This window comes from Ascidia mentula, chromosome 9 (assembly GCF_947561715.1).
Source record: "Ascidia mentula chromosome 9, kaAscMent1.1, whole genome shotgun sequence".
NCBI lineage: Eukaryota > Metazoa > Chordata > Ascidiacea > Phlebobranchia > Ascidiidae > Ascidia > Ascidia mentula.
This window is the reverse complement of record NC_138574.1, coordinates 15,201,918-15,227,136: the sequence shown is the minus strand read 5'-3', so window position 1 is coordinate 15,227,136 and position 25,219 is coordinate 15,201,918. Positions and strand designations below refer to the sequence as shown.

General features: G+C 40.2%; 1 protein-coding gene across 1 annotated transcript; it reads right to left on the bottom strand.

Moving 5' to 3' along the window:
- Positions 1–1,655: 1,655 nt before the first annotated feature.
- LOC145914204 (FH1/FH2 domain-containing protein 3-like) lies at positions 1,656–24,997 on the bottom strand. The gene is made up of 30 exons (XM_083001995.1): positions 24,747–24,997; positions 24,411–24,514; positions 23,379–23,437; positions 21,592–21,659; positions 11,560–11,665; positions 11,055–11,149; positions 10,840–10,951; positions 9,790–9,968; positions 9,592–9,651; positions 9,461–9,534; positions 9,070–9,267; positions 8,854–8,964; positions 8,580–8,651; positions 8,212–8,334; positions 7,890–7,958; positions 6,799–6,860; positions 6,651–6,737; positions 5,923–6,587; positions 5,546–5,851; positions 5,289–5,414; positions 4,830–4,985; positions 4,254–4,436; positions 3,938–4,057; positions 3,470–3,631; positions 3,076–3,266; positions 2,794–2,986; positions 2,663–2,713; positions 2,330–2,441; positions 2,066–2,239; positions 1,656–2,008 (listed from the first exon to the last, which is right to left on the bottom strand). Exons 1-30 carry the CDS (start codon positions 24,942–24,944, stop codon positions 1,941–1,943), a joined length of 4,284 nt encoding a protein of 1,427 aa, XP_082858121.1. The 5' UTR covers positions 24,945–24,997; the 3' UTR covers positions 1,656–1,940.
- Between the last annotated feature and the right edge of the window lie 222 nt (positions 24,998–25,219).

The following is a 25,219-nucleotide window of genomic DNA, read 5'->3' as shown; positions in this document are numbered from 1 at the left end:
AGCGAGAAATTGACACGGAATAATTAACGCGCGGTCTCAGATAATTGTTTTGTCACAATCTGTCAGCAGCTTCATTGATTGTTTGCTTCATGTCACGTAAACAATCGTGTTTATGATGTCTGTAGTTATATATGGTGATGTCTGTGGACTTTCTTCTATTTAGTAATCGTTGTGAAATAATAAACCTGAGGCAGATTTCGAAAAGTTCTCAAATTTCCTCCCGAATCTACAGTTGGAATTTTTCCAGGTTCCTTGACGTAAAACCGCCCCCACCACTGTGGGAATCGATCTTCGTCCGCGATATGGGAATGTAAAAATAATCGAGCGATATCACGATATTTCGTTGACGATAAAACATATTGTTGCAGGCGTGAAAACCAAGAATTCGGCAGAAACATCAGAAGCATGTTAAGAAATCCCGCCCTACCCGCGTGCCTTCGAACTTGACGGCGGAGTTTTCGTTCGTGACAAATTTCTTTCATTCTACGTCGGAGTTCTAGAAGTTCCGGCAATCTGCTTGCAAATGCTGCAACGCATTTCGGGTTTTCCTAATATCGCGAAATTGATCCCAGAATCGCGATAACCGAATAACGGAGAGGGGAAGACGATCCACTAACAAGCAGTATCTTAATATATTTTATTGTTTTTGAATAATTCCCGCCCAAGTCCAAGCCATCATATTGTGAGGGAATGTACAAATATAATATGTTTCAGTTTTACATGTTTTAATGTTTACCGCTTTTACATAAGCATTACAAATATTTCAAATATAACGCGATATGTTTTCAAGGCAAATCAACAACTCAATTCACACCGCACAGAAATATCTTGTACTCGTTATAAACAGACGATGATCGTTGCAAACAACATGATCACAATACAAATGTGTTTCCTACACATTTCGTCTCCATTTAGATTTGCAAGCCCCTATTTATAGCGAAATTACTTTTTGGAAACAAGCTAATGACACCATATCCTTTGAGGTCAATGCCACCTTTACGATAAAAATATCGCGATACAAAAGATCAAAATATCGCGATCAATTCGGTCTGCAATTGATATTTTCGCTTCTACCGCGGTTTCAAATTTCGCAAAATCTTTCCTGTGCGTTTTCGTAATTGGATCGCGTCCGTCTATTGAGATGATTCAGGTCACGTTTTCTCGCGCGTTAATCACGTGGTCGGCGATCGCACTTTTACGTCACATATCGATGATTTGCAACGTGAAGGTCACGTCAATGTCGCGAGATGATTCACCTCGATTTTCGTAACAATATTTCAGCCGTTTGTGGTGGAAAATAAACACTGAACTTATTTAAATTTTTTCACTTGAAATTTAAAGAATTGAGACTTTGAGTTGAAATAAATATTTGGTGGCGGAGGCGAACTCATTATAATCAAATTTTCGGTATTTTGGATAAAAATGTTTCCAGGTAAAGTTGTCTGGGTTAAAACGACCTTCAGCCAATTCAAGGTCATTATAAAGTGCAACGTCATAAGTAGGCCAACGTTGACCTCAAACAGGTCACGGTCGCGATATGATCAGTCACGTGACGAGCAGCACCGACGATTTAGGGAAGGGAGCGAAAGGGGATTTACCAAATATTATATAATGTCGGGAACAAATTTTTGCAGCAAAAATAGAAACAATTATTTGGAAGCAGGTTTTATTGATCAAGCGATGAGATCAACTTAAAACAACAAGTAATTAGTTTTTAATGGAACAACAACGATAAAAGACAAAAAGCTGGCGGTAAAATTCTCTACAAAGTAAAAACAATAATAAAATAACAACAGCAAAAGGACAGTAAACTACACAACGTCACAATGTCGCCTGTATCGAACCGCTACGATATCTATGGTGGCAGGAAGACGTCATAACACTGGGCAGGACGTGACGTCATCATGGCGGTGACGTCATAAGGTACATGGAAGGAAGTATTAATAGTTGCCGCTCATAATCACTGCTTTCTCCTCATCAGTTAGGCCCCCCTTTAAAGTGCGGCGGACTGTGGAAAATATAATATATGATTTCTGTAGTAGAAAAAACTCCCTATTATACTCACGTGACTTTCTCTGGGCGTTTCTGGACCTCTTTCTTCTGCTCACTGGGGTGGAACGGTTGCTGGGCGCATGCGTGGCCGTCTTCACCAACTGCTCCATAATCTGATCCGTCATGTCGTCAGTGGGTGACGTCATATTTGACATCATTGATGACGTGCTGTCGGCAGGTTTCCGAACTAATATGTAATAATGGAACAATTAAAACCACATAGGTCGAATACAAAAAGGTTTTGAATTGTGAAGTAACAGTGACGTCACAAACATACCTCTGTTGGATCTGGAACGCGTTCTCTTCTCAACCTGAATCTCGGTGGGACGGAGGATGTTCTCCATCTGTTTCTGCTTCAATTGTTCTTCGGTGGCAGAAAACTTCCGCGTCTGAATCAGCGTGAATATAAATATTTTTACTTCGAACTGAATCTGTGAGGATTTCCAAAACTTTTAAAACGTCACAAAAGTTTTGGATCGAGATTATTATAACGATTGAAGTTTCAGAATAATGGGGTTTTGTTAAAGATGCTGAAAACATTTCGTTCCTGGCCGCGAGTTCGCGGTTGAAACAATAGAATGGAAAGTAATTGTTATCACGCGCTACTCACATATGCGAGCATGGGATCGTCGTCCGAAACCTCATCAGAGAAAAGAGAATCCTTCGAGAAAAGGAGAAAAAGAATTGAGAAAAGAAAAAAGGGAAGAAGAAAAAAGAGAAGCTCGCTAAGAAAGCACCAACCTCTGTGATCATCCTCCCTCGGGTCTTCTTCCTCTCACCCTCAACTTGCTTCTTCTTCTTCTGCGACACAACGCGGTCACGTGACGTCTTGTACTCGAGTGCGAACTCGCTGATGAGTCGAGCGAATCCCTGAACCGTGACCGACTCGGCCGATTTAGGGGAAGTACCGAAGTAGAGGAGCATGGATTTGAATCTGGAAGGAAAATTTAAACATAGAAATCATATTCACCTGTAGCAACAAACCTATAGTTGTCCATAGAACAAATGATAAAGTAACATTACCTGTTCATCAACCGTTTGTTAATAATGTTGAGTGCGATGATGCGTTGAGCACACGTCATCAGAAAATCGTTCAAGCGGACCCGGAACCCAGATTTCGATTCGTGTTTCGCGATTTTCTTCAAATGATCCCAGGAATCCTTACAACGGGATTCCATGTTTTCCAGAGTTGTTTGGAGGGCGTTGAAGTCGGACTGAAAAAAAACGGAATTTTTCCGATTTCGTGAGTTTGGTTTCTCAATTTTGGTTGTTGGGTTCAAGTTCGCTTAGGCAACCTTTTGTTTAACCACCGATCAGTAATTAACACAAGCCAAGTTTGCAAAGTATTTCAAACCATTTTCCTATTTGCACAAATTAAAAACAAAGCGGATAATTTACAAATACTCGCATTTCTTACCCGTGAACAACGAGTAACGGCGCCGAGTTCCGAGTAGAGGTCATTTGAGTTCGGGTATTTATCGAGTACACACTGGGTCACGTGATGCAGCAGGGTTTGTTTCTGTTTCGTGTCTTTGACTTCTGGAACTTTCGAGAGGTAAGTGATGTCGAACCCTTTCGCCTGCGATAACACGTGGTTGTTTAAAGTTGTTGGAAATTAATGAGTTCTTGAATGGAAAATAAACGCCAAAAGATTGCGGTTGAACACAGGTTTCAATACGTTTCAGACACAGTACAAGTGACTTGCATAAATAAGTGACTTTAAAATGATTAATAATCCGAGAATCAAACAAAAATACATTTTTACATCAGATGTATTTGTAACATTTTATATTTTGAAGCATTTCTCAAAACTTCTTGTGGTGAAAATCCAACATTTTGCAAAGAAATCAAAAGTTAAGATTCACTGAGTTTCAAGCACTCAAACCTTTGTGTTGTTGAGTAGATTCCCGATAGCTCTGAGTGTAGCCAGAATTAACTTGAGTGTTCCACTTTGTCGGATTTCATTGATTCCATCTCTTAAATCCAACAACGACTCGGCCACTTCCTGTCAATCAAACATGGACGGATTGACTCAAACCAACCAAGGTCGGGGCTTTCCAGTAAATATCGCATTGTTTAAATAGTTAATTACACGCGAAAGTCGAGTTATTTTTCAGTAAGTTTGAATGGAATAACGTGTACTTTGCAACATGAAAACCAAAGGCAGGGAAGGGACTCTGGGACATTTGCAAGAAACTTACTTTTTCCAATGCGTCGTAGTCAAGCTTGAAAGCCCACAAATTCAACCTAGCTTCAAGTTCGGAGATGGATGATAGTGTAAGAAGAAACTGCTCGGCCGACCCAAGGGCGACATCTGGCGAGTCTTGCAGGGCGTCTTGGATCAAACTAATTTCCTCATCAGTCGGAATCATGGTCAGAAGTTTCTGTGGAAATAGTAAGAAGGGTTTAATGTTGCCACGCAACCATACTTCAACCAACCCGCACACGCCACGTGACACATGAATATTATACGCTTCGTTGTATACGTCAGATTTGCCAGAAGATTAAGTTTGACATGAAACCTAATATTATTCCACTAAAAGGCGGATGGGGTTTTGTCGTTTAACCGAGTACTTCACAACCTTTTCGTGAGCCCATGTTTTGTAAAATTTATCGTTGCAAAATGATCCATTTCACACCAAAGGAAATCCGTTATACGTGAAAATGATTATCATTGGGAAACCGGTCAAGGAACACAGACTTAATCAGTTGACATGTGTTTGACATAGAAATCGCATTTATCACACCCTATTGGTCCGGATTGTGTAAACACTCACGTCGATTTGTTCCTTGGTTAGAGCGAATTCGTCCATGTTGATTATCGCCGATTTGATTGTTCTTGGAGGGGGGAGGACGGTCAGACCGATGTTAATCGCGTTCGATCGCTTCATATCCAGAACGCGGAGTTCACTCTTCTTCTCACTCTGCTGTTTCTGTGGCAACGAGTTGCTATGGTTACGGTGCGCATATGGAATTGTGGGTACCCTGTTGGTTGGCCGGCAAAATACTTTTGTTTCTTTAGAGTTTTTAACATAAAAGCGTAATTTTGAAGAAAAAGTATCTCATATGGTTTGATGACGAATTGAAGCAAGGGGTTTTAACTGATTGGAAAAAATATTTCTTGTCATTATATTCCACGAAACCATCAGTGCAGCTTACTGTGTTGTTTATAGATGTGATTACCATGATTACCATGGTTACCATACACTTCCCCACAATAAGATTCCCCCACTCACTTTCAAAGGTGTGTCTTTGGACTTGAGTTCAAACAAGCTGATAAATCTGTCAGTTTCAATCTTGACCTCCTCCATATCCATCCACACGCTCTTATTATCCGGTGAGTTTCGCCCCACAGATGGCGCCTGTGAACGAACAATAACTTGTAACAAAGTTCACAGTCACGTCATAGCTGCCAGGTGTTACAATGCAATCCACGCTTTGGTTTTTGCGTGATACTACATAGAGCCAATATTATTACGTCATAATGACAAACCTCTTTCCAGAACAATCGGACCGTCCTCCTCTTGTTGGCGGGGGAGGTTGAGAGGGGAGGGGTTCCTGGTGGGGGTGGAGGGATTCTACCTGCCGGGGGCGGAGGGGGTATTCCCCCCATCATAGGTGGGGGCGGGGGTATTCCTCCTAAGATTGAAGGGGGCGGAGGGGGAATTCCCCCCATCATGGGTGGGGGCAGTGGTGGACCCCCGTCTATTCTCGTCAAACCAGCGTTCGGGTTAAGTGGGTCCACGTCATCAGTTGCTGTGACGTCAGAGAAGTCGAATCCTTCAAGTTTTAGATTTTTCTGCGAAACACGGAAATATTTGTTAATGTTCTGATCTCGTAATATTGAGGCTGCAAACATGAGGTTCTCACATGGACTCTCTGCGCCAGAAGCTTCTCCCACATGATGTCGCTGTCCTTCTTAACAACAACAGGGGCCTGTATGGGTTCCGCGGGTTTCTCGGCCTCCTGTGGGATCTGGGGGCCCTTTAACCTCCCAGGAAGGTCAATTGTTGTTGCCTGCAACTTCTCAGCGATCGCCTTTATATTCGAACACTCGGTGGCGCTCTCACCCGCCGGGGGTGTGACGTCAGAACCTTCGTCACTCTCCCTTTGTTTATTGGCGACTTCCTGGTTTGCGTACAACATATCCATCAGCAGCTTCTTGTCCTTGCCGATAACGTCACCGCTTGGCTCTGACGTCACGTCCGAGTTCCGCTTCCGGTCGAGGCGTGAGAAAGGTTTAGTTTCCACGGGTGAAGCAGGGAAGTGTGTTTCTCCGTTGCTTTGAGGAATACAAGGAGGCGGTTCTGCAGGGGAGGGACTTTCCCTCGGGGTTTCATCACGACGTCGGTGTCGTGACGTCACCACAGTTGCGTCACCGTTGCTAAGGGCGTCGTGTTTTAAGGTTCGGACGGTTTCGGATTGCTGCTTCTCTCGTTTCAACTTTTCTTGTTGTTGTAATTCTTCTTGTTTGAATTTTTCCTGTTGTTGTAATTCCTCTTGTTGTTTTTGTTGTTGTTGGAGTCGCATTCGGTCTGTGTGAGTAAAATAACATGAATTTATTCCCCCATGTGTTGGTTTACAACTGATACACCTACCTCTCCTCCGATTTTCTACCGCCCTGCTTGATGACGTACGAGTGGGAGGGGGAGGAGGTTCTGCGGTGACGTCATCGTTTCGCGTTACTAATTTCAGAAAACAAGTTTGGTGATTTTAAGTTAGTTAATAATGGCAATGGTGACTAACCACCGTTGGTGTATCCGTTAATGTCAACCGATGCTGGGGTCGTCTTTTCCATACAATTACGTCTGAAGGAAAATAAACCAAGGTTAAATTCCCAAACAACATCAGTTTCAAAGTCAAATCTGTCCATTCCAATCCAATAAACAATCAAACCGTGCGAATATGCTTCTAAGATGTTAGGTTTGTAATTTACACTTCACAATACATGTGGAAAATTTACTGAAGTAGATTTGAATTCTAAGCTAAAAAATCTACACCTATCCTCAAATTAAAATTTTTGATTTTGCCTAAGCGCATTATGATGATAAAGCTACACATTAAACTAAACTAACATATGTTACGTCACAATCACACATATAGGTGTGTACACGTGTCAGTTTGTGATTGGTGGAAAATGTTTTCTGATTCGTGAAATAGTGGGCATTCCACAACTTGTTAAATCACAATTATCACAGTGGGGGGATTTTGTGTTAAAAGTAAAAAAATTACAAAACATTTTTTAAGGCAAATTACTGTGCGGAGAATTTCGAGGTGATCAATAAATAAATTATTGCCGTTTAAGTAATGACAAATAGTTACGGAATCTTTGTAGGAAAAAGTGATTTTTCTTTCATAAAAATCACAAATGAATCATGTGAGCGGTCACGGCGTGATACGTGAACCGCGTCGTGATATGAAAGTCATCAAAACAAGAACACACAGACGCAAAAACGTCCACGAGTTGAAGATGTTACAGAGGACACTTCAAGGTCAAACCTCACACGTGGAATCACACCAAACATTTAACACACAGCAAAGCACGGGGTTGACATAGAAACCGCCACAGTGTTTCACCAAAGTTGTTTCTTTTATTAAAACTGGTTAAAATTATGGCCAGTAGAAATTATATTCACACATAACTTATTTACTGAAAAAATCAATTAAATCCACAAACTACATAAAGTAATTGAGGATAAAAAAGTTTCAAAAAATATTTGCAGGAAAATACTTAAATTTTGGGAAACACTGCGGCGGTTTATGGGAGGGGAAAAGGTGAATGTGTTACAGTGACGTCACAATGCAAACACGCGGGTTACGAAGCATTTTTATACAACCTGCGTTCTAACATGAGTCTCTCCGACTCAACAATATCTTCCAGCTTTGGTCTTATCTGTCGCCTGTAACTGTTCATCACACAACACAACGTTATTGTGTGAACGATTGTGCGACACAGTTAGCTTTTATGACGACATAAATACCAGAGAATTGGATGTAATTTAAACTTGTACAATGTCGAAAACGAATAAACGTTGCCAGTGGCAACAACACTTATGAATAATCGAATCATAATTTTCAAAAACATTGAAAATAATAAGTTAATGATGAATTATTGCACAACAATTGCAGCAATTAATCCCATGCGGCAGCGCAGGTTACCTTTTTTCCTTCTCCTTCCACTTAAGCAAGCGCTCCTGTCTCCTTTTTTCACGTTCGTCATCATTTGATGACGTCACCGTGTTAGTTTGCAGTGACGAGTAGGCGGGGGAGCCGTTATGGTTTCTGCGCATGCGCACCAGGTTAATACCGCCACCACGTTGAGTGGTTTTGCAAGCATATTGCGTGACGACAAAATATTCGTCATCATCTTAAGTATTTCCAGGAATACATTCAATAAATTAGCTGGGTAAAGTTAGGATCTCAGTAATATTTATCGGTTGTAAGGGATTTAAAGGAAAGTTAGGGGAATTTCGTGAAACTAGCCAAAAATAATGAATCTTAAACATAGCAAGCCAGCATTCAAGCACCTTGTGTCGTTATCCTGGGCAGGTTTCATTTGCAAGCTCACCGGACTCGTGCCCGCCACCGAGTGACCATACCTGCGACAATCACCAAATATTCGAATTTCTTCTACAACCATTGTTTTCATTATGTTAGTAACAAAGCGATCAAAACTTGCGGCAAAATCACAGCTCAGCGATTTTGGGGGGGGGGGGGGGGGCAAGCTGATTACAGGGGTTAGGGTTTTTTTCATTTTTGGGGGTTAATTTGCCACCCAACTATTGCGGCGTTGGCAATAACCTTCTTTGGCGACGTTGCCGAGTTTCGGTTGTGATGTCACTATCGTCGTTTATTACAATGGAAGGCTTCTGTTGTTGGGAAAGTTGTCGAACTGACGAATTGTTCTGATCGCTATATCGGGTCAAAGGTTTTGGTAAACGTAGTCGTGTTGTTGGGGATTTCCCAACGTTAGCAAAACTTGGTTTTAACAAAAAGTTTAAAGGTTGGTTTTCTTACTTTCTCTGCATCCACGGTTTGGGGCTCTTCGTGGGGTCTGGGGGAGTTTCCCTTTTTCTCTCTCTGGGGGTAAAGGTGGTTTGGGGGACTGGAGGTTCTTCTGGTACCACATCAGTCGGTGTGAGGTTAGTCAAGGAGTTACGTCGTTTGCTTTTACGTTCGGTTGTTAATTCCGACTTCGTTCGCTCCCTGTTCCACCTGCCAGGATTAATACCAACACAAGGTTTGGAGCTGCAGGAGTAAGTTGATGGTAGAAAACATGACGTCAGCTTTTAGCCCATGACTTGTCGCAAACCCGCCATGATATAGAAAATGTATTTGAGTGGGAGAGTACGAAGTTTCAAAGGTTCGTTCGAGTATGAAATAAAACATCTCATCACAATCTACTCACTTAATCCCCGCTCCAGCTGTTGATGTTACGTCACCAGTGACGTCTTCCTCCCCATCCTCGTGTTTCAACGCAAGCTGAGACAAATATTTGGTTAGAGGAGATTTTAACCCTCAGTAAACTGATAACCTCACCTCATATATCTTAAACTGCTCCACAAGATCCAAGTCGTTCCCTTTCTTGTTCAAATGTCTCTACGAATACGTAACAATGCTTGTTATGGCGTCATATACGCACAGGCAAACACGGCGGATATGACATTGATTTTCAACTGATGGCTAACTTAACTTTTTTTTTAATTACATTGGGAAAAAAATATTACACAAGCTAACCTGGGCAATGGCGTCCATGGATTGTTCCTCCAAGGCATCTGTGATGTCATAGAACGTATCTTGGTCACAAACATTACTCAGCGTTTTGTTGATTAGCGTCATGGCATAAACAAGAAGTTCTGAATCAATTCCATCTTTTTCACCCAAGACATCCATCACATTGCACCAAATAGCGCGACCTGGTAAACAATCGTGGTTGTTACGTAATAATGTTCATTAATCCAAAACAATTATTCACTGGAATACGAAGACTAAATTTTGGCTTGGTCAATATATTATTAAACGGAAAAATTGTCAACGTAACCGATTGTGTTTCAACAAATTTGGAAACACTTTTGTGGGTTTCAGATTTTTTAACAACATTTCTTCGTAGAATTCTTGGTTTCAAAAAGTATACATTTCTTGTAAAGCAAAAAAATTTCAAACCGAAAGTTTCCAGGAAATGCAGCTTTATATAACCAGCTAACCAGTAGCCAGGTTACACGGGTGCGCAGTTAATTGACATCAAGCCACAACCTTTTTAACCCTAACTCCATTTATCCCAGGCGTGTTAAAATGAAAAGAACGATTTTTTTGAATGAATTTTAGACAGCGGTAAGTTTATGGCGGTGAGAGACACATGGAATCGCGTCGGACGCAAAGAACAAAAACATCTTTGTTTTCTTGCAAAATATTTCCCCAATGTAGAATGGCATTTACCGAAACCTCGACATTCCATAACACGCGATTTTCCAAATACGTCCCCCCACATTCGAAAACTTACACGATAATTCGTCGCATTGAAGATAAAATCAAAAAATATACCCGCAGCATCAGAACGCATACGTCAGCTCTGGCAACAATGCACCGTTTGCGACGTCACAATACGTGATCGCCCGTTTCCGTATTTGGTCAAAGGTTCCCACGCCAGAAATATTACACAAAAGGCGTTGTTATGGCAACGCACTACACTGATAATCCCTACTAAATGCAAATTCGCAGCCAAGAAACGCGGGAGAATGAAGAAAAAGTTACGGTAGCTGGAAACTTTATAAAAATTATTTTTCTAACCTCTGTGAGCAGAAACGTGTTGTACCGCTTGAATTAACACCTGGGCGTTGATTTCTGAATATTCAACGAAAACCAGAAGGAGTTTCAAACTTGTTTTCACAACGAGTCGGAACTGAAATGCAGGGTGAAAATAATTTTGACTCGGAGTGTGTTTTCCATGTTAACAAACATTATGTCCTGTCATGCGGAACGATATTAACATAAATGATACTCACACTGGAAGCGATGAGAGAGTAAAGCCACCTGACTGTTTCCTGATGTCTTATAACGCCTTCCATTCCATCAACATACAACATGATCTGACCCAGGGCTGGATGGGGAATGTATGTGTTAGGTGTGTTAAGTAAAGCGTGGCGGTTATAAAAGATTCCAAACATATTGGAGTTGGTTCGACTGGAATTATTGGTCGATTTACTCCATTCAATACCAGAAAAAAATCCAGCAAACAAGATTTATTTTTTATATTTGTTTGAGCGTCAAATAAACTTAAAAATATGGAATATTAAAGCCTTTTCATCCACGTATTCAAACATTAAATGGCAAAATGAAAGCTTTGGATAATGTTGACTTTTATATTATGGCAATGATGCGCAAATATAATAAACCGTCTGTTGATGCAATAAACAACAGCTGTGCGAAATGATTGGCAAATACTTTAACGACACACACGTAGGAACGTGTATTCCGGTGTTACCCACTGTGATATGTAATAATGCTTACCTCGGAGGATGTAGTTCTGATAATTCTGGTCGGCTTCAGCGCCAACCTGAATAAGACAAGTGAGTCCATCTGCGTTAACAAACTGGTGAACCAAATCCTTGTCATCCTAAACATAATAGAATCCATGACAACAACAAGATTGTTGTGAAGGTTGTTTGAGGATGTGGTGGTTACTGTGTCTATTGTTAATTACAATTAACGTCATACAATCTCAGAAATTTTGCATAAACACAAATGGGGAATGTTTTCTGATCAAAGGTAACTATTGTTAAGTTGATTGAAACAAAATGTAATTTCTTTGTGTATAATTTAATGTCGGTCAGATAATGCTGAGGCCAAAGTTGTTTTTCACAGATAAAAAGCAAAATTTCAATAAACAAACACAAAAATGTCAGCCCCGGCGTCAGACACAAAACAAGCTTCAATTTAAACGACATCACTCAACAAGCGACGCCTGCCACCTCCAAAAGCGGTAAAAGGTTTACAAAACAACCAGCCAAGTGCAGTCGGGATGACGCACACAATGCTGCTACCATATAAGGCAACACCGAGACATAAAACCTTTTCTCTCAACCCGGTATCAAGTGTGGCAGTCAACAATGCCCAACATGACCTGCGGGTTCGACCGAAGTGCTCTGCCTCAAGATTCCATCCACACTGATACCACAACTACCACTGTTGCCGCTTATACACAGGGACTTTACCCAACTACAATATACAACATATATATTGTTTGCATCACAAATGTTAGACAAGCTTACTTCGTCACGAAATGCGAACCTGACAATTTAATAAAACATCAGGGGTTTTAAACTATCAGGGTTGACAACTTTAGCTTTTCACATAAACGACTGCCATGAACACTTCTGCGTTGCATAACACGATAAACCAAGCTTTTATCCCTCATTAAGTTACAAACACAGGAATATATAAACAATAAAGAAGCAAATACAATTTCCTCCTCTAAGTGAATCCACCAGCACGCTTTGCAATATGTTTGAATGGTCGCCAGGCAACGGGTATTTAAATCACGCCGGCGTGCGCGGGAATCGATCTTAAATCTTCCTCTCCCCAAGTGTTTTGGACAAGAATGTTGTGGGTAAACAAACATGTCTGCTACACAACTACCAGTGCCTGTAGCTACCCTGTGAACCATCACATACCACATTCTCTCAAAAATTGTCAACTATAACAAATCGATCAATTCCGTCACTTGGTTAATTAAACAAACGTTGAAACTTATAGTAAACGAATGGCGCAGTTGGGGTGATTAACATGTGCATTACTTTCCACACCATACGGAAAATCTTCAGCAGATGAACAGAACTCACAACCCGCTATCTGACGTCATACTATTTGTTGCACCAAAAAACGTTTTAAGCCTTAACACGAACTCACAAAATTAACAATTTCCACAAAAATACGATTTAAACTTCGTTTTAAACTGCCCTCCACACATAAGTAAATACGAAACACTTCCAGAGAGCAAGCAACACCACTGAGCCGTATTTAAACTCCCCCCCACACACGTACACGTGTTACCCAGTAGCAAGGTTGGAACAAATGTTTCCGATAACTCAGTGCGAGTTTTACTCAACTAAACACACCGCGCTTGTTGCCATGACAACTATCTGTAGTCTGTGATATTTGCAGTACGCATCGCCATTGGCTGATCAAGTTCACGTGACTTTGTTGGTAATCGCGACAAACAACAAGAAATTTCGGCACCTTTGATGAAAAACTTCATGGGAAATTTCGGTAAACCCTGGTCACGTGACACTGGTTACATGATATTGTTATTGGAATTCCAACTTTCTGGGAGACAGAAATTCAATACTTTTGTCTCACGTTAGGTCAGCAGGGAACAATAAGGAAATGACGTCACAAACATGGAATGGTCATTCCATTGTTAAAACGTCAGAGGATGAAATTGACACAAGACAATCCAAACCAATCAACCGTAACACACGCAAGACATACATCGTTCATCAACGGACAAATTGGGTGCTTATACACACGACTACGTCACTAAGAATGACATCATCTTTTGTCAGTTTAATTGACTACGTGGGAAACAAACTCTAGCCATGTCGGAACGTGAAGTTGGAACCAAATGTTTTGTCCAAATTAACAAATGACTTAAACGCCCTCCGTCCCAAATATAAATGCTGCAAATCCATGCACGTGTATTCCCTTTACACACACACACCTCTAGCAACATCGGCTGCAAAACTACACGATTCTAACTAACAATTCAAACTTTTTCGCCCACGTGCTGAAGCAAAACGATAGAGACGCCTTCCCTATGAAAGAAACAGACAAATGTGGCGATTCATATGAAACTTCCCCAATACAAGTAGCGATAATAACGTGTCTAATGTGAATATGGGAAGCTTGTGGGTTTGCATGTGAAAAACACTCGGGGAAACGTCACAGAAGGAAAATTATCGCCTTTCCAACGAGCAATCCGTGTTTAAAACGTGGAGGCGAGGAAAGTAATTAGACGTCGTATGTTTTGGCGATGGATGGAAGGCAAACTCAAACGACTCGGACATATTTGGATGCCGTCACACGCCCTCACATCAGGCAAGTCGTAACACGTCGGGATGAGGGCATTCCTTATACAGCTCGGGTTGTAAGTGGACAAATATTAAAACACAAACTTCTAAGGTCGAATATGGGGATGACGGGTCATGAAATGTAGTGGATGAAGTCAAAAACTTCAAACGGCAAAGTCAATTGAGGTGATTAAGATCCAAGATTTACAAACTAACCGACCATAAGACCGAAAATTCATTGCAGGGTAATTATATGTAAACACAGTTAACAAATCCCATCTTTCAATGCATCTGGACAGTTTCCAAACAAAACGCAGCTTAGGATAAACGTTTCAAACAGCATGATGGGACATTAACATACTTCTTCACACACGCCGTTATAACAAGAGATGATAGCAAACCCGTTATCTGTGGAATTATAACTTCAGACTTTGTTGATCCTGGCTCAACCATCCGTGACGGGAAATCTAATACGCGAGTCACGCATGACTTGACACACACTTCTTTCAACGCTAAGCGCTGTTAAAGAACATTTCCTTCTGAATTTTTGCCCCAAACTTCTCCACGCTTCAAATATGTCACGGTCAACTTTCTGAAACTTGAAACCCGTAGAAAACACGAGCTCCCTTAAAACAAACGCAGATTCCCCGACCTCGACAAGCAGAAGTTATTCAACACATCCTGTTGCAAATCCCTCACGTTAGTAACGTTTCAAAACAAAACTGCAATTCCGTAACTTTCTTGGTCATAAAATATTGCACCACGAACGTTGGTTTTGAAGTCGAAAAAGTTAATACATTGCAACTAAGTTGTCTGGCATTTCAACCCCACAAACTGCAAAGTTTCTGCATAAATAATTCACACAGTGTTGCCATCTGTGATGTGAGAACTTAATTAAAATCGGTCTATTTCGAAATGCTCAAAGGTTTTTAGTCGAGCGTCGAAACCAGGTTGTGACCGCATTTATGTCCAGGACGTCGTCGCGATAATTAATCACCGGTGGTAAAAATAGTTTGAAATATGAAACCGTCCATCATTTACATCCAACAACACGACAAAGTGATTCACCAGTGGGTTGGAGTAACTTCTGCACCAAAACTTAATTTGCGCGACTTCAAATTTGCATGAGAGGCGAAAGAGTGGTCACAACGTAGCAGACAGTGTGTGGTTGAAACGGAGGTGATTGTCTCGCTCCAACCTCGCTTTAATACAGGGGAGAATTTCTCAACACCAGTCCACAATGACACACAAGTGCCCGTATATTAATCCAATGTTTTGCGTCTGCCATTACACCTGCTGCGACTGCGAAAAGATTAAAATGATGCAACAATTTATGTAAAAGATCTGAATTACAAACCGCCTACTGACAAACGGTAGTTTTCTGGCTTTCTGGGCAAATTCGTGTCCGAAAATATCTTTCGAGTCACTGGAGAATTTGTTTTTACAACAAGATGTGGAAGCAACTGATGACGTCATGACAATGTATCTAGCGTAAGATCTGTGATTGTAAGATCAGACTTCAATCAAAATCAATATTATCAAATCTTATTACCACAGATGAACATAATTATCTAACTACATGTGCTTGGGCAAACAGACTTTATCACAATTTCGAACAAGGTTCGTCGGTTTGAAGGGGGGATTTTCCGGTAACGGTCGCATAATCCCTGTAGAATTAACTCTTCAGCCGTCATAATTACCACGGACACATGCTGGTAAGTGATGGTCACATGATACCGAGTAACCAATAGGGGACGTTTAAACAGTAAACTTACACCACGTGAGGTCAGATAGCGGCGGTCGACCTCATAACAATGAGAACAGGACGCGGTCGGAGGGTTGGGTTACAGGTCAGGGGAGCTATGTGGAATGAGAGATGATTTCAAACCAATTAACGGAGGTTTTATCCGCGTTGTGGTTTCGCTATCTGTGCTTTGTTGTGTGGGGGGGAGAGGGTTTGGTAACAATTACGTTTGAAAATAATTTATGTTGATTTGCAGTTTATCGAAATAATTAACATTGGTGAAAATGCAGAAATAACATTTCTATTCAACAAACATCGGCTGTCTCGGTTGAAGACCAACGTGGAGAAATTTGAAGGAAAAACAGATTTCATTCCATAACCAGGACGCGGTTCCCAGCAGGATTCAAGTGCGGTTTTTAGTCGCTGTTGGGTTTGAGACAAATAAGGAGTTTTGAACTTTAAAACTTTCGATTAAAAACGCAACGTAATTTTATTGGTTTAATCGCCCCTTCCACTCCTTATAAGGTTTAAAGATCAAGGAATAAATATATTCACACGATTACAATTTACACAATATACCACAATTGCCTCCCGCCTATTGGAGCAAATATATCCGCTTGTTAAACCGTAATCACACCAAGAACAAACTCCTCATATTTTCTCACACTGCTCTCCTTCATCACCCGATTATGACGTAACAATACGAACAATCAAGGTAATAAACCACAAAGAACACAAAGGCGCAACAGAGAACCTATTATAGTTGTCGAACGTCATAAACTCCATAAACAATGGCAGAGTTCTCGAAGCAAACGTTAAACTAACAAACGGGTTTAGTGTTTTGCACTTAAGAATATTGGAAAAAGTAGGTTTTGAATCCACTTTCAATCGGGAATGACTTGTTACACATCTTTCGTCACCACAAACATTGTCGTTGTTTTCTTCGCAATTTCATAAAGATTTGGTTTAAGAAGTCATGAATACTTGATGTGAAATTGTTACACAAAGTTGGTGTCTAGGATTCTCTTGTTCAGTGACGTAAACGCACAATCCCATATAAGCAGTCCGTCACGCATCACTTCCCACCATCCGTTAGCATTGTTTGGATGCAAAACACAAACTTGGATGAACGACAACATGGTGTATTGGGAGGAGGTTAGGCACCGAACTGGCTGGTGGTGAAAGAAGGTGTTTGTTACAGACAACCGGAACCTCCTGTTGTGTTTCGTGAATGTTTGTGATTCGTGAAGCATTTCGACAGTGAAGGACAGACGAACTTTTCACTGCTGACAGATATTGTTTGGGTGACGATGGAAAAGCGTGGTATGGGCAGTTTTAGAAGTCTCTAGATGTGGCAAATTGCATCAAAAAAACTGATGCAGTTCTTGTCTGACCTCATTTATCGTCACCTTGGAATGAGTTCAACATTGAACAATCATTAATGAAGCAGTTTACGATGACGCGCGCGTAACATTCCAACCTCCATTCTTATGTCATAGAGGTGCAGGAAACGTCAACCTGAAGATTTCCAATTAATCAACTCATCACGAAATTTCCCACAAAAACCCGGAAAATTTCGAATGCAGCAAGTTGACATTCCTTGCAGCAGGCTCAGCAGGCTCAGCACGCTCAGCACGCTCAGCACGCTCAGCACGCTACGTTGAGCCTACACAATGTGGGATGTTTTCATCCTGTTATGGTTCATAGGTCGTGTTACGAAGGGTGGCAGCACTTCCACGACGCCACATCTAGATGGTTGGAGTCATTTAAAAGCCGACTTCACTCGCTGTCAAGTCGAAATGGGGGTAATGGCTTGGGTTTGTTTACGGGTCAGAGAGCGGTCGATTTTTATGTTAAATGATGGTCACTCAGATAGTGATGGAAAAAATGCGGAGCACAAACACAAACTAAACGACAACAAAACTAAATTGGAAAGTTCATTTCGTTGGTGTCAAAATGTTTGTTGATTGATTATGAAAGCAATGATTGAAGTTGAAACAGTTTACGCAAACAACTCACAGTGGACCGTCACGTTTAAATGATCGACGGTTTGTGAAATTTCAAAGCTAAACTATTTTCTAAGGAGATCTCTGTGTAAATTTACCGGGCAAGTCTTGTGGAGTAATTGTCCAACAAGTTCCTTGTTCAGCAAAGTCACCAATTGATACAAAGGGTGGCGCAAGTCTGGTTGATGTTTAACTAATTTGGCGCAAGGACGTAATTGACAAAGTCAAGCATAATAAAGTCGCATTCCAACGTAGCGACTAAATAGTTGACTTGCTTCCACCCGACTAAGTGCGTTGTTTGTTTGTTGTTGCATTTGCATGTGTGCCCCCTTCCCAAAGTACCGGAAGGCCTCCAGCAATTGGAGTGAAGGCGTCAAAATATTTCATTTATCTTCTCAACACAACCTACAGAGGAGCCAGTGGTTACACATTCTTACTGGTTTGATCTCTCACAGGAAAATTCACGAACAAAACCATTCTATGACAAATATAGACCAGAAAGCAAGTTGTACGCGGATGTATTTCGGCCATCTATTTTAAACGTTCACACTTCGAACCCAATCCTCTTTGCCATTTGAGAAATATTTTGTGAAACAATGGACTACAAAATTACACGTTGAGGTTCCAACCTCTAAATTGTAAAACATATGACGTCATTCTGTGGGAATATTTGAATAACACATGAGAGGAAGCGTGAGGTATGCGGGCGGATCCAACACACTAAAGCCGCTTAATTAGTTGTTGTGGATTGAGTTACCATGAGTCTCACATCTCAGAGTAACAAAACAAAAACAATATATGGACGGATGTTGGATGTTCGTGTCAACACAAGTGGGCAAATCACATATGCATGTAACAATATAGAGTTTAGAGGCCCAATGAAATATGGCAGAAAGCGTTACATCATCCTAATGTCCAGGTGAACCTCAACACTCTTCCATAACCATAACCTCGTGTCATCCTATGACAATTCCGTTGAACCAAGCCAACGAAGGCGAGACATAAACATTCCATTTGATACAAAACGATTGGAAATCCCACACGTGGAGTTGGACTGACAGATAGAAGAACCCATGTTACGTCACCTATGAATATTCCGGTTCCCATAACATAGGTTAAAGTAGATTGAGGGAATAGCATGAAATATCAATATTAATTGAAGATACTTTCATCTGGGTATAGCTGCTACTTTTACAGGATGCCTTTACCGCATTTGTATCATGTAACGGTCTGATGTGTTTTGAATTAGTTGAGTGTAATTGTTATGTTTGCTATTTAAGATGTAACGTTGATGTTTTTTACAGCGTTAACTTTCTGCAAGACATTTGATTGAAATTATTTCTTAATCCACAATTTAAGCCCCCATTTAACTACCAGCAAAGCCAGCAGAAGTTTAACATTTACCAACCCTCGCTTTAAAGATTATCTTCAAACATTGTCTACGTTTGAACGATCTGGTGGCTTCCAACGGACGTCAAAGCCCTGCTAATCTCACTTTAGCTGACAGCGACCCCGGCCACAGAGATCCCATCATATGACAACCCGCCAAGCTGCTGGGGTTGGCAGAAGGGAGTTGAGATGAAAAGGTCATTGCATTTCTGGAAAATTCGATCTTTCCGAAACCACAGCATGCAACAGGTTTGAAAATGAGATTGAATATAATCACGAAATCTCTACAGAAGTCAATATATGACGTCAACGTCCGAATAACGTTGGAAAATGCAAAGCACTAAATCTGGACCTTCATCAATAATTTGTGCAAGAATGAAATAATTTAGAACAAAAATACCCATCGTAAGACATCAGATATACGACATATTCACATACATAACCCACAGATATCTGGGATGTCGGTGGTTTTTGTGTTAGATCAGGAAATTACCATTGACCTCGTGTAACAGGCTAATCGTGTATAAAGTAGTTTTAACGCCTGTTCATTCGCTTGCCCACGAGCGACTAATTACTTGTCAATAACAGGCGATGACACTGTGATGTCATAATGGCAGCTGTCTAACACGTGTTCGGTGCGCGCTCAAGCGTGAAGATAACCATGCCGTCTTTTCACTTTAGGTCGTGACGTTAATCACAGTCTAACAGACATGCTGTCTTGATTTCTATTCGAGACAAATCCCATAGGGTTTCCATGTATATTGGAGTCGATCTGAAGTTATTGTTGGGTTATGAGGTCATAGACGACTTTTATTAAACAAACGAGGCCTTCCAGAACAATCAACTCAACGGAAATTGGTTTGTGTCCCAAAGTGTGTTGTGTACTTGCCGCGTTACATACATGTAATACCATGCCTACATTTTGTAACGAAGTAGGTGGTTTTACAACAACAACAACGCATGTAGCTTAATATGGCAGAGCAGGAAAGAGCCTACGCACCACAGACATTTCAACGTGTCAGCGCTCAAAAATAAACAACACCACTGACAACAGCCCGAAAATATCACTCACAAAATATGCAGCATGTCCATATATGATAAGGCGCATTGTGTAAGTGCCGTATATTCCCTATGCAAGTTCGCCGATTTTAAACGCAGAATTTCCACAATTAGGCAATTCATCAAAACAATCATCTCCGGGGTTGTTTAATTAAGCACCTATTTAACCAACCTTAAATATAATTAGGTTAAATTAAAACACCGAACCCGACTAAACTTTATAAAAGATTTACGAGTAATTCGTATATTTAGACACACAGCAATTTATCTCTTATACACATGTGTGTGATTGCCTACAGAGCGTTGAAAACCTATCCCGTCTGCCTGGGAGGTCGCAAAAGTATTAATTTGTCAGTTTTACAACCGGCCATCTTTACAAAGTAAACATGGTGTCGGGAGATAATGACGTCGCGAAAAGATTTGTGATGGCGCCGCAAAGGGTTCGGGCCATACTGACAGTGTATGTTGTACACATTCCACTTTACTACGTACGAATGTAATCGAATCAGAGGCAACGCGTGGCAACAAAAGACGTGAAACCCAACACATGAACATTTTAAAGTGGGACCTTTACTGGTCAGAACTTCATAACCAGCATGAAAATTTCCTCATTAACATTTCCTACATAATGCATTCACAACAATACCTGAAAGCGAAACGCGTTTAAAACTAATAATAAACCATGACCTTTTAAGTACGGTATCGCAGACATACAACAGAGCAACGTTGGAGGTTTTGGGACAATATTATTCCCTGAGATGCCACGCCTGACACGGTATTTGCGAGTCAAGTCAAAACCGTTAAATTGTCTGCCCACTCTTCAACTAATGACCGGTGGTAAGCCATTACGGATGTCAACCACTGCACGCAATTATTCCGAACTTGTTTGCCACCAACTAATTAAAACTTGACGACCAATTTTAGTTGAGAAGTGAAAACGATTAGAAATAGCGGCGATTTTATCAATACGTGTGCTAAAGTAACAAGAACGGATTATATTAACTTTCAGATCGAAAAACAGCAATTGGATCAACACCGACCATTATACAAACTGTCATTTAAACTGATTTTGTTAAACCCAGAATTTGCAAAATCACAAATAAGTAATTGTTTATAACATGACCTTGAGCTCAAAAATCATGAGGAATTCAATTGCGCTTCTGGTGCTCATGGCAAACCAATGTTAAAACAGCAGTTTGTGGACACAGCGCAACGTAAAGTCAAGTTAAGCCCAAAACCAACGGCAAGCGACCGTGTCTGCAGGAAAGCCACATACCTGGAATATTTGCTTGAGAGAGAAGAGAGCTCGTCGAAGTTCGCGGCCCTTCGAATTAAAAAGTTTTTCTGCAAAAAAAAACATTTTTCGGTCAGTTGCAGAAAGTTAAGTGAAAGCAATTGAGTCGGATAAGACCACTAGTTTTGTGTCACAAATACCATTAAAGTTACAAAAGTCAAAGTTTAATACGATTATTAGCAAGACTATCAATTGCCCTAAAGACACTCTTTTTCACTCTTGGCACGGATTTTAAATCGTATTTGCATAAACCCCTTTCAAACTTGAACCAATTTTAATCATCTTGAGTGTTTGTCACAGAAGGCAACTGTTAGGCCAGACGCATTATCATCGAATAATCCTTAAATCTCAGAAGAAATCCCTTCCATAGTCTCCCATTATCTCAACACAGAACCAAACATGGCGACCATATATACATCCAGCAATCATACTAAGCCCCATAAAAAGCTTACCACACAATAAAAGGCAACCATTATCAGATTTTGGGTAGGCTTTGTGATTTCACAGACACTATTATTACTACAGAACACCAATCGGGGATTACAATGGAACGGTTGGTCACTGCTATTGCCATGATAGCGTAAGGTTATAAATTACTCGGCAGGAATCTAGGCCAAGCACTACAGACAGACGACCGCCGACAAGATCAAACGGCGACGCTGAATTCAAATAAACGCCCGGAGAAACTCATGTATTTTACATTAGCGTTTAAAAAGGAGACTTCTGCTGTCTGCTGTACGGAATGTTCCTTATTATATTCAGGCCTTACAGTTATATTTACATGGTCCAAATTGGAATTTAACCAAACGTACGTTAGTTTGACTTACTAGTTTATCACTAAAATGCGCTAATTGATGTAACGGTAAAATTAATGTTACGATAATTCATGTGCGCCAAGGTGTTAATAGTTGTGCAGAATCTGTGATAAACATATCTTTGTTGCTTAGTTGCCACACATTTGAACGAGAATCACACTCAAACAACATGGGGGGTATTTAAAACAACAAAGCAGCTAAAATTGCGACACCAAAATCTACCACGCGCGCTTTTTATTGACTATTGTCAAGGGTGTCGCACTCGAAAGTGCTCAGAAGGTCCGGTGTTATCTTCAAAAACCTGAAACAAAAGGGACAGAGCAGGCTGGGGAATAGTTGAACTAACAATAGCATCCAGCACAATGGTCATTGTGGAATGGGGGGGCAATGGCTGAAAAAATATGGTCACAGGGTTCCGGTATAAGTTTAAATCCAACAGTTGTGCCTGGAAACAATTACTTGTGACTCACAAGAAAATTTTTAACTTTTAGTAATGTTGGAGGAATCCCAATCCCATGGGTTTGCCTCAACATCACAGAATATCCCAACTGAGTTAAAAACACCAACAAACAGTCATTAATTCTTTAGGGAAATACACAATCCCCACCACTAAGCATGTGCTTTATGTCTTTTCAAAGAAATAAACTCTTGTACAAAAACAAGGTTGATTTTATCTGCCTTCAGGAATTTTTCCTCAGGGCAAGCTTTACATGTTCAAGGCTGCACAGTGCAAATGATACCATCTCACCTTCTGCTGACTTTATATGTTAATAGGTCGGCCATTAACCAACTGCACTCTAGATTATAACAAGATTTTGTAACATGTCTTTACAATTATGTCGTGCAACATAAACAAGATTGCAATCAACAATGTTTGAAATTTTTAGTGATCTGTTGTTTTAAGTGTAACTATCTTCACAATAGGTGTAGATATTTCTGTATACTTGTACTCACCAATGCAGGCATGAACTCTTACAGACAGTTGTGTCCGAATTATGATGGAATTCCTCTTTCTAAACAAAACAAAGACAAATATGAATCGGGTTGAAGAATTATGCCGGGTAATGTCGGCCATCACTAAAAACAGCAAACAACAAACGCGACACCACGGCAAACACAGAACTGGACAATGTTTGCCAAGACGCAAACTCCTTTGTGGAAGTTATGTCACTGCACTCAATATTTATGCTTGGTTTATAGGTTTATAAAATGACTTGGGATAAACATGTTTGTCAAGTACTTTCTCTGTACAGTAAATAGGACACATCAGCAAATTAAATTTAAGAACACATGTTTTTTTAGTTTGCAAATCTGCAGCTATTTTGAGCATTGCCATTTAGAACATGACCTTAAAAACCTGTCCGCAACTCAGAAATTAATGCTTGTGCTTAGTCAGCTGAAAAGTTAAAAACCTGTCTTGGAATTCATACAGACCACAAAAATTTTGAGTAAACTCATTATGTGGTGAAGCCCAACAATAATTGAAGCCACTTTGTTCAACAGCTATGCTCATTTGTATTATGTCAGATAAAAAAATAATGCAGTATTTTGATCAGTCAATACATCAGGCCAAGTACAAATATGTAAATTTTCAGTGGCATGGCAACAAATTAGGCATTCAATTGAAGGCAATTGTCAAACAAATCAAAGTCCATTGCTTCCTGAAGCTTTATCTGAAGGAACTTTCACATGGCAATGAAACGATGACAGCCATGTGAAAAAACACTGACATGTTTCCGGACAGTTTTGCTCAAAACGTCAAACATTTCTGCATTTTGATATTATGAATAGATTTCATAAATATGTGCAAATTACTATTATTATGTTTTGCTTTAAATTCAATTTTGCAAGTAAGGATTACTTTACTAATGTAGGTTACTAATGTATCCTTTATTTTTTATCGCTATGCCACAACAACTTATATAAATGTTGTATTATATCAACTACAGGTTAGTATTTAATGATTAGAATTGACAATTTGCTCACCCGTCAGCATAAAAGTTTTCAAATTCTTCCTTTTGCTCTGCAATGGATAAATCCAGGTCCAAGTAAACACTTGTGTTCGATAACTGCAAGGTGCAGTCTCCAAGCTACAAAACAGGATGGTTGCTTTATGAATGAATATGTTTCTAATGAAGAATCAACTGTATTTTTTAGCACATAACACTTAGAGTTTATTCAAATAGTGCATTTTTACATTTCAATTGATTGAAAAAGCTGTATTTGAACCTTCTATTTCAGACATAGTACTAAATATACAGTTTGATTCTACAACTATACAATTTTCTATAAAGTAAACTAATTTAGATTATAAACACAAACCTTGTGCGGAGCTTTGAGAAGTCTGTGAACGCCAGCCAATTGTTCACACAGTGGAATATCAACCTTAAAAGTGTAGCTTGGAGGTCTTGTTGGCTCGGGGAAGTTTGTCGAGGAAAATGGATCTGTGTCATCGAGATATTGGACTCGACATGTGAGAAACTGGGATCCATTCTCCACACTTGAATGCCTGCCAGTCATGCTAATAACTTTTTTAATTAATATCACATATTTTGGACAAAATTTTTTGAAGCACCTCTGCAATAAAATAGTTTTTTTGGTAAAAAATAAACAAATGCAGTTTTTCGGAAACCGCCATATCAACAAAACCAAAATATAAAAAATGCTGACACAGCCAGCGGAAAACAATGTTACTGTTTTTATATGGTTTTCAACAGATTCACAATGCCTTCAAATCAGTATAACATTCCTAATTCACTGGCAACTCTACTGGATCAACTTGTAACTAATAATAA

What these genes read in the sequence shown, in the direction of transcription:
- LOC145914204 (XM_083001995.1), bottom strand. Translation starts at nt 24,944, where the DNA reads ATGACTGGCAGGCATTCAAGTGTGGAGAATGGATCCCAGTTTCTCACA. An exon ending in TCAGAACTACATCCTCCGAG is followed by an intron (nt 11,150 to 11,559) that starts GTAAGCATTATT and finishes TTCCCCATCCAG; the next exon opens with CCCTGGGTCAGATCATGTTG. An exon ending in AGACTCATGTTAGAACGCAG is followed by an intron (nt 6,861 to 7,889) that starts GTTGTATAAAAA and finishes ATTTTCCTTCAG; the next exon opens with ACGTAATTGTATGGAAAAGA.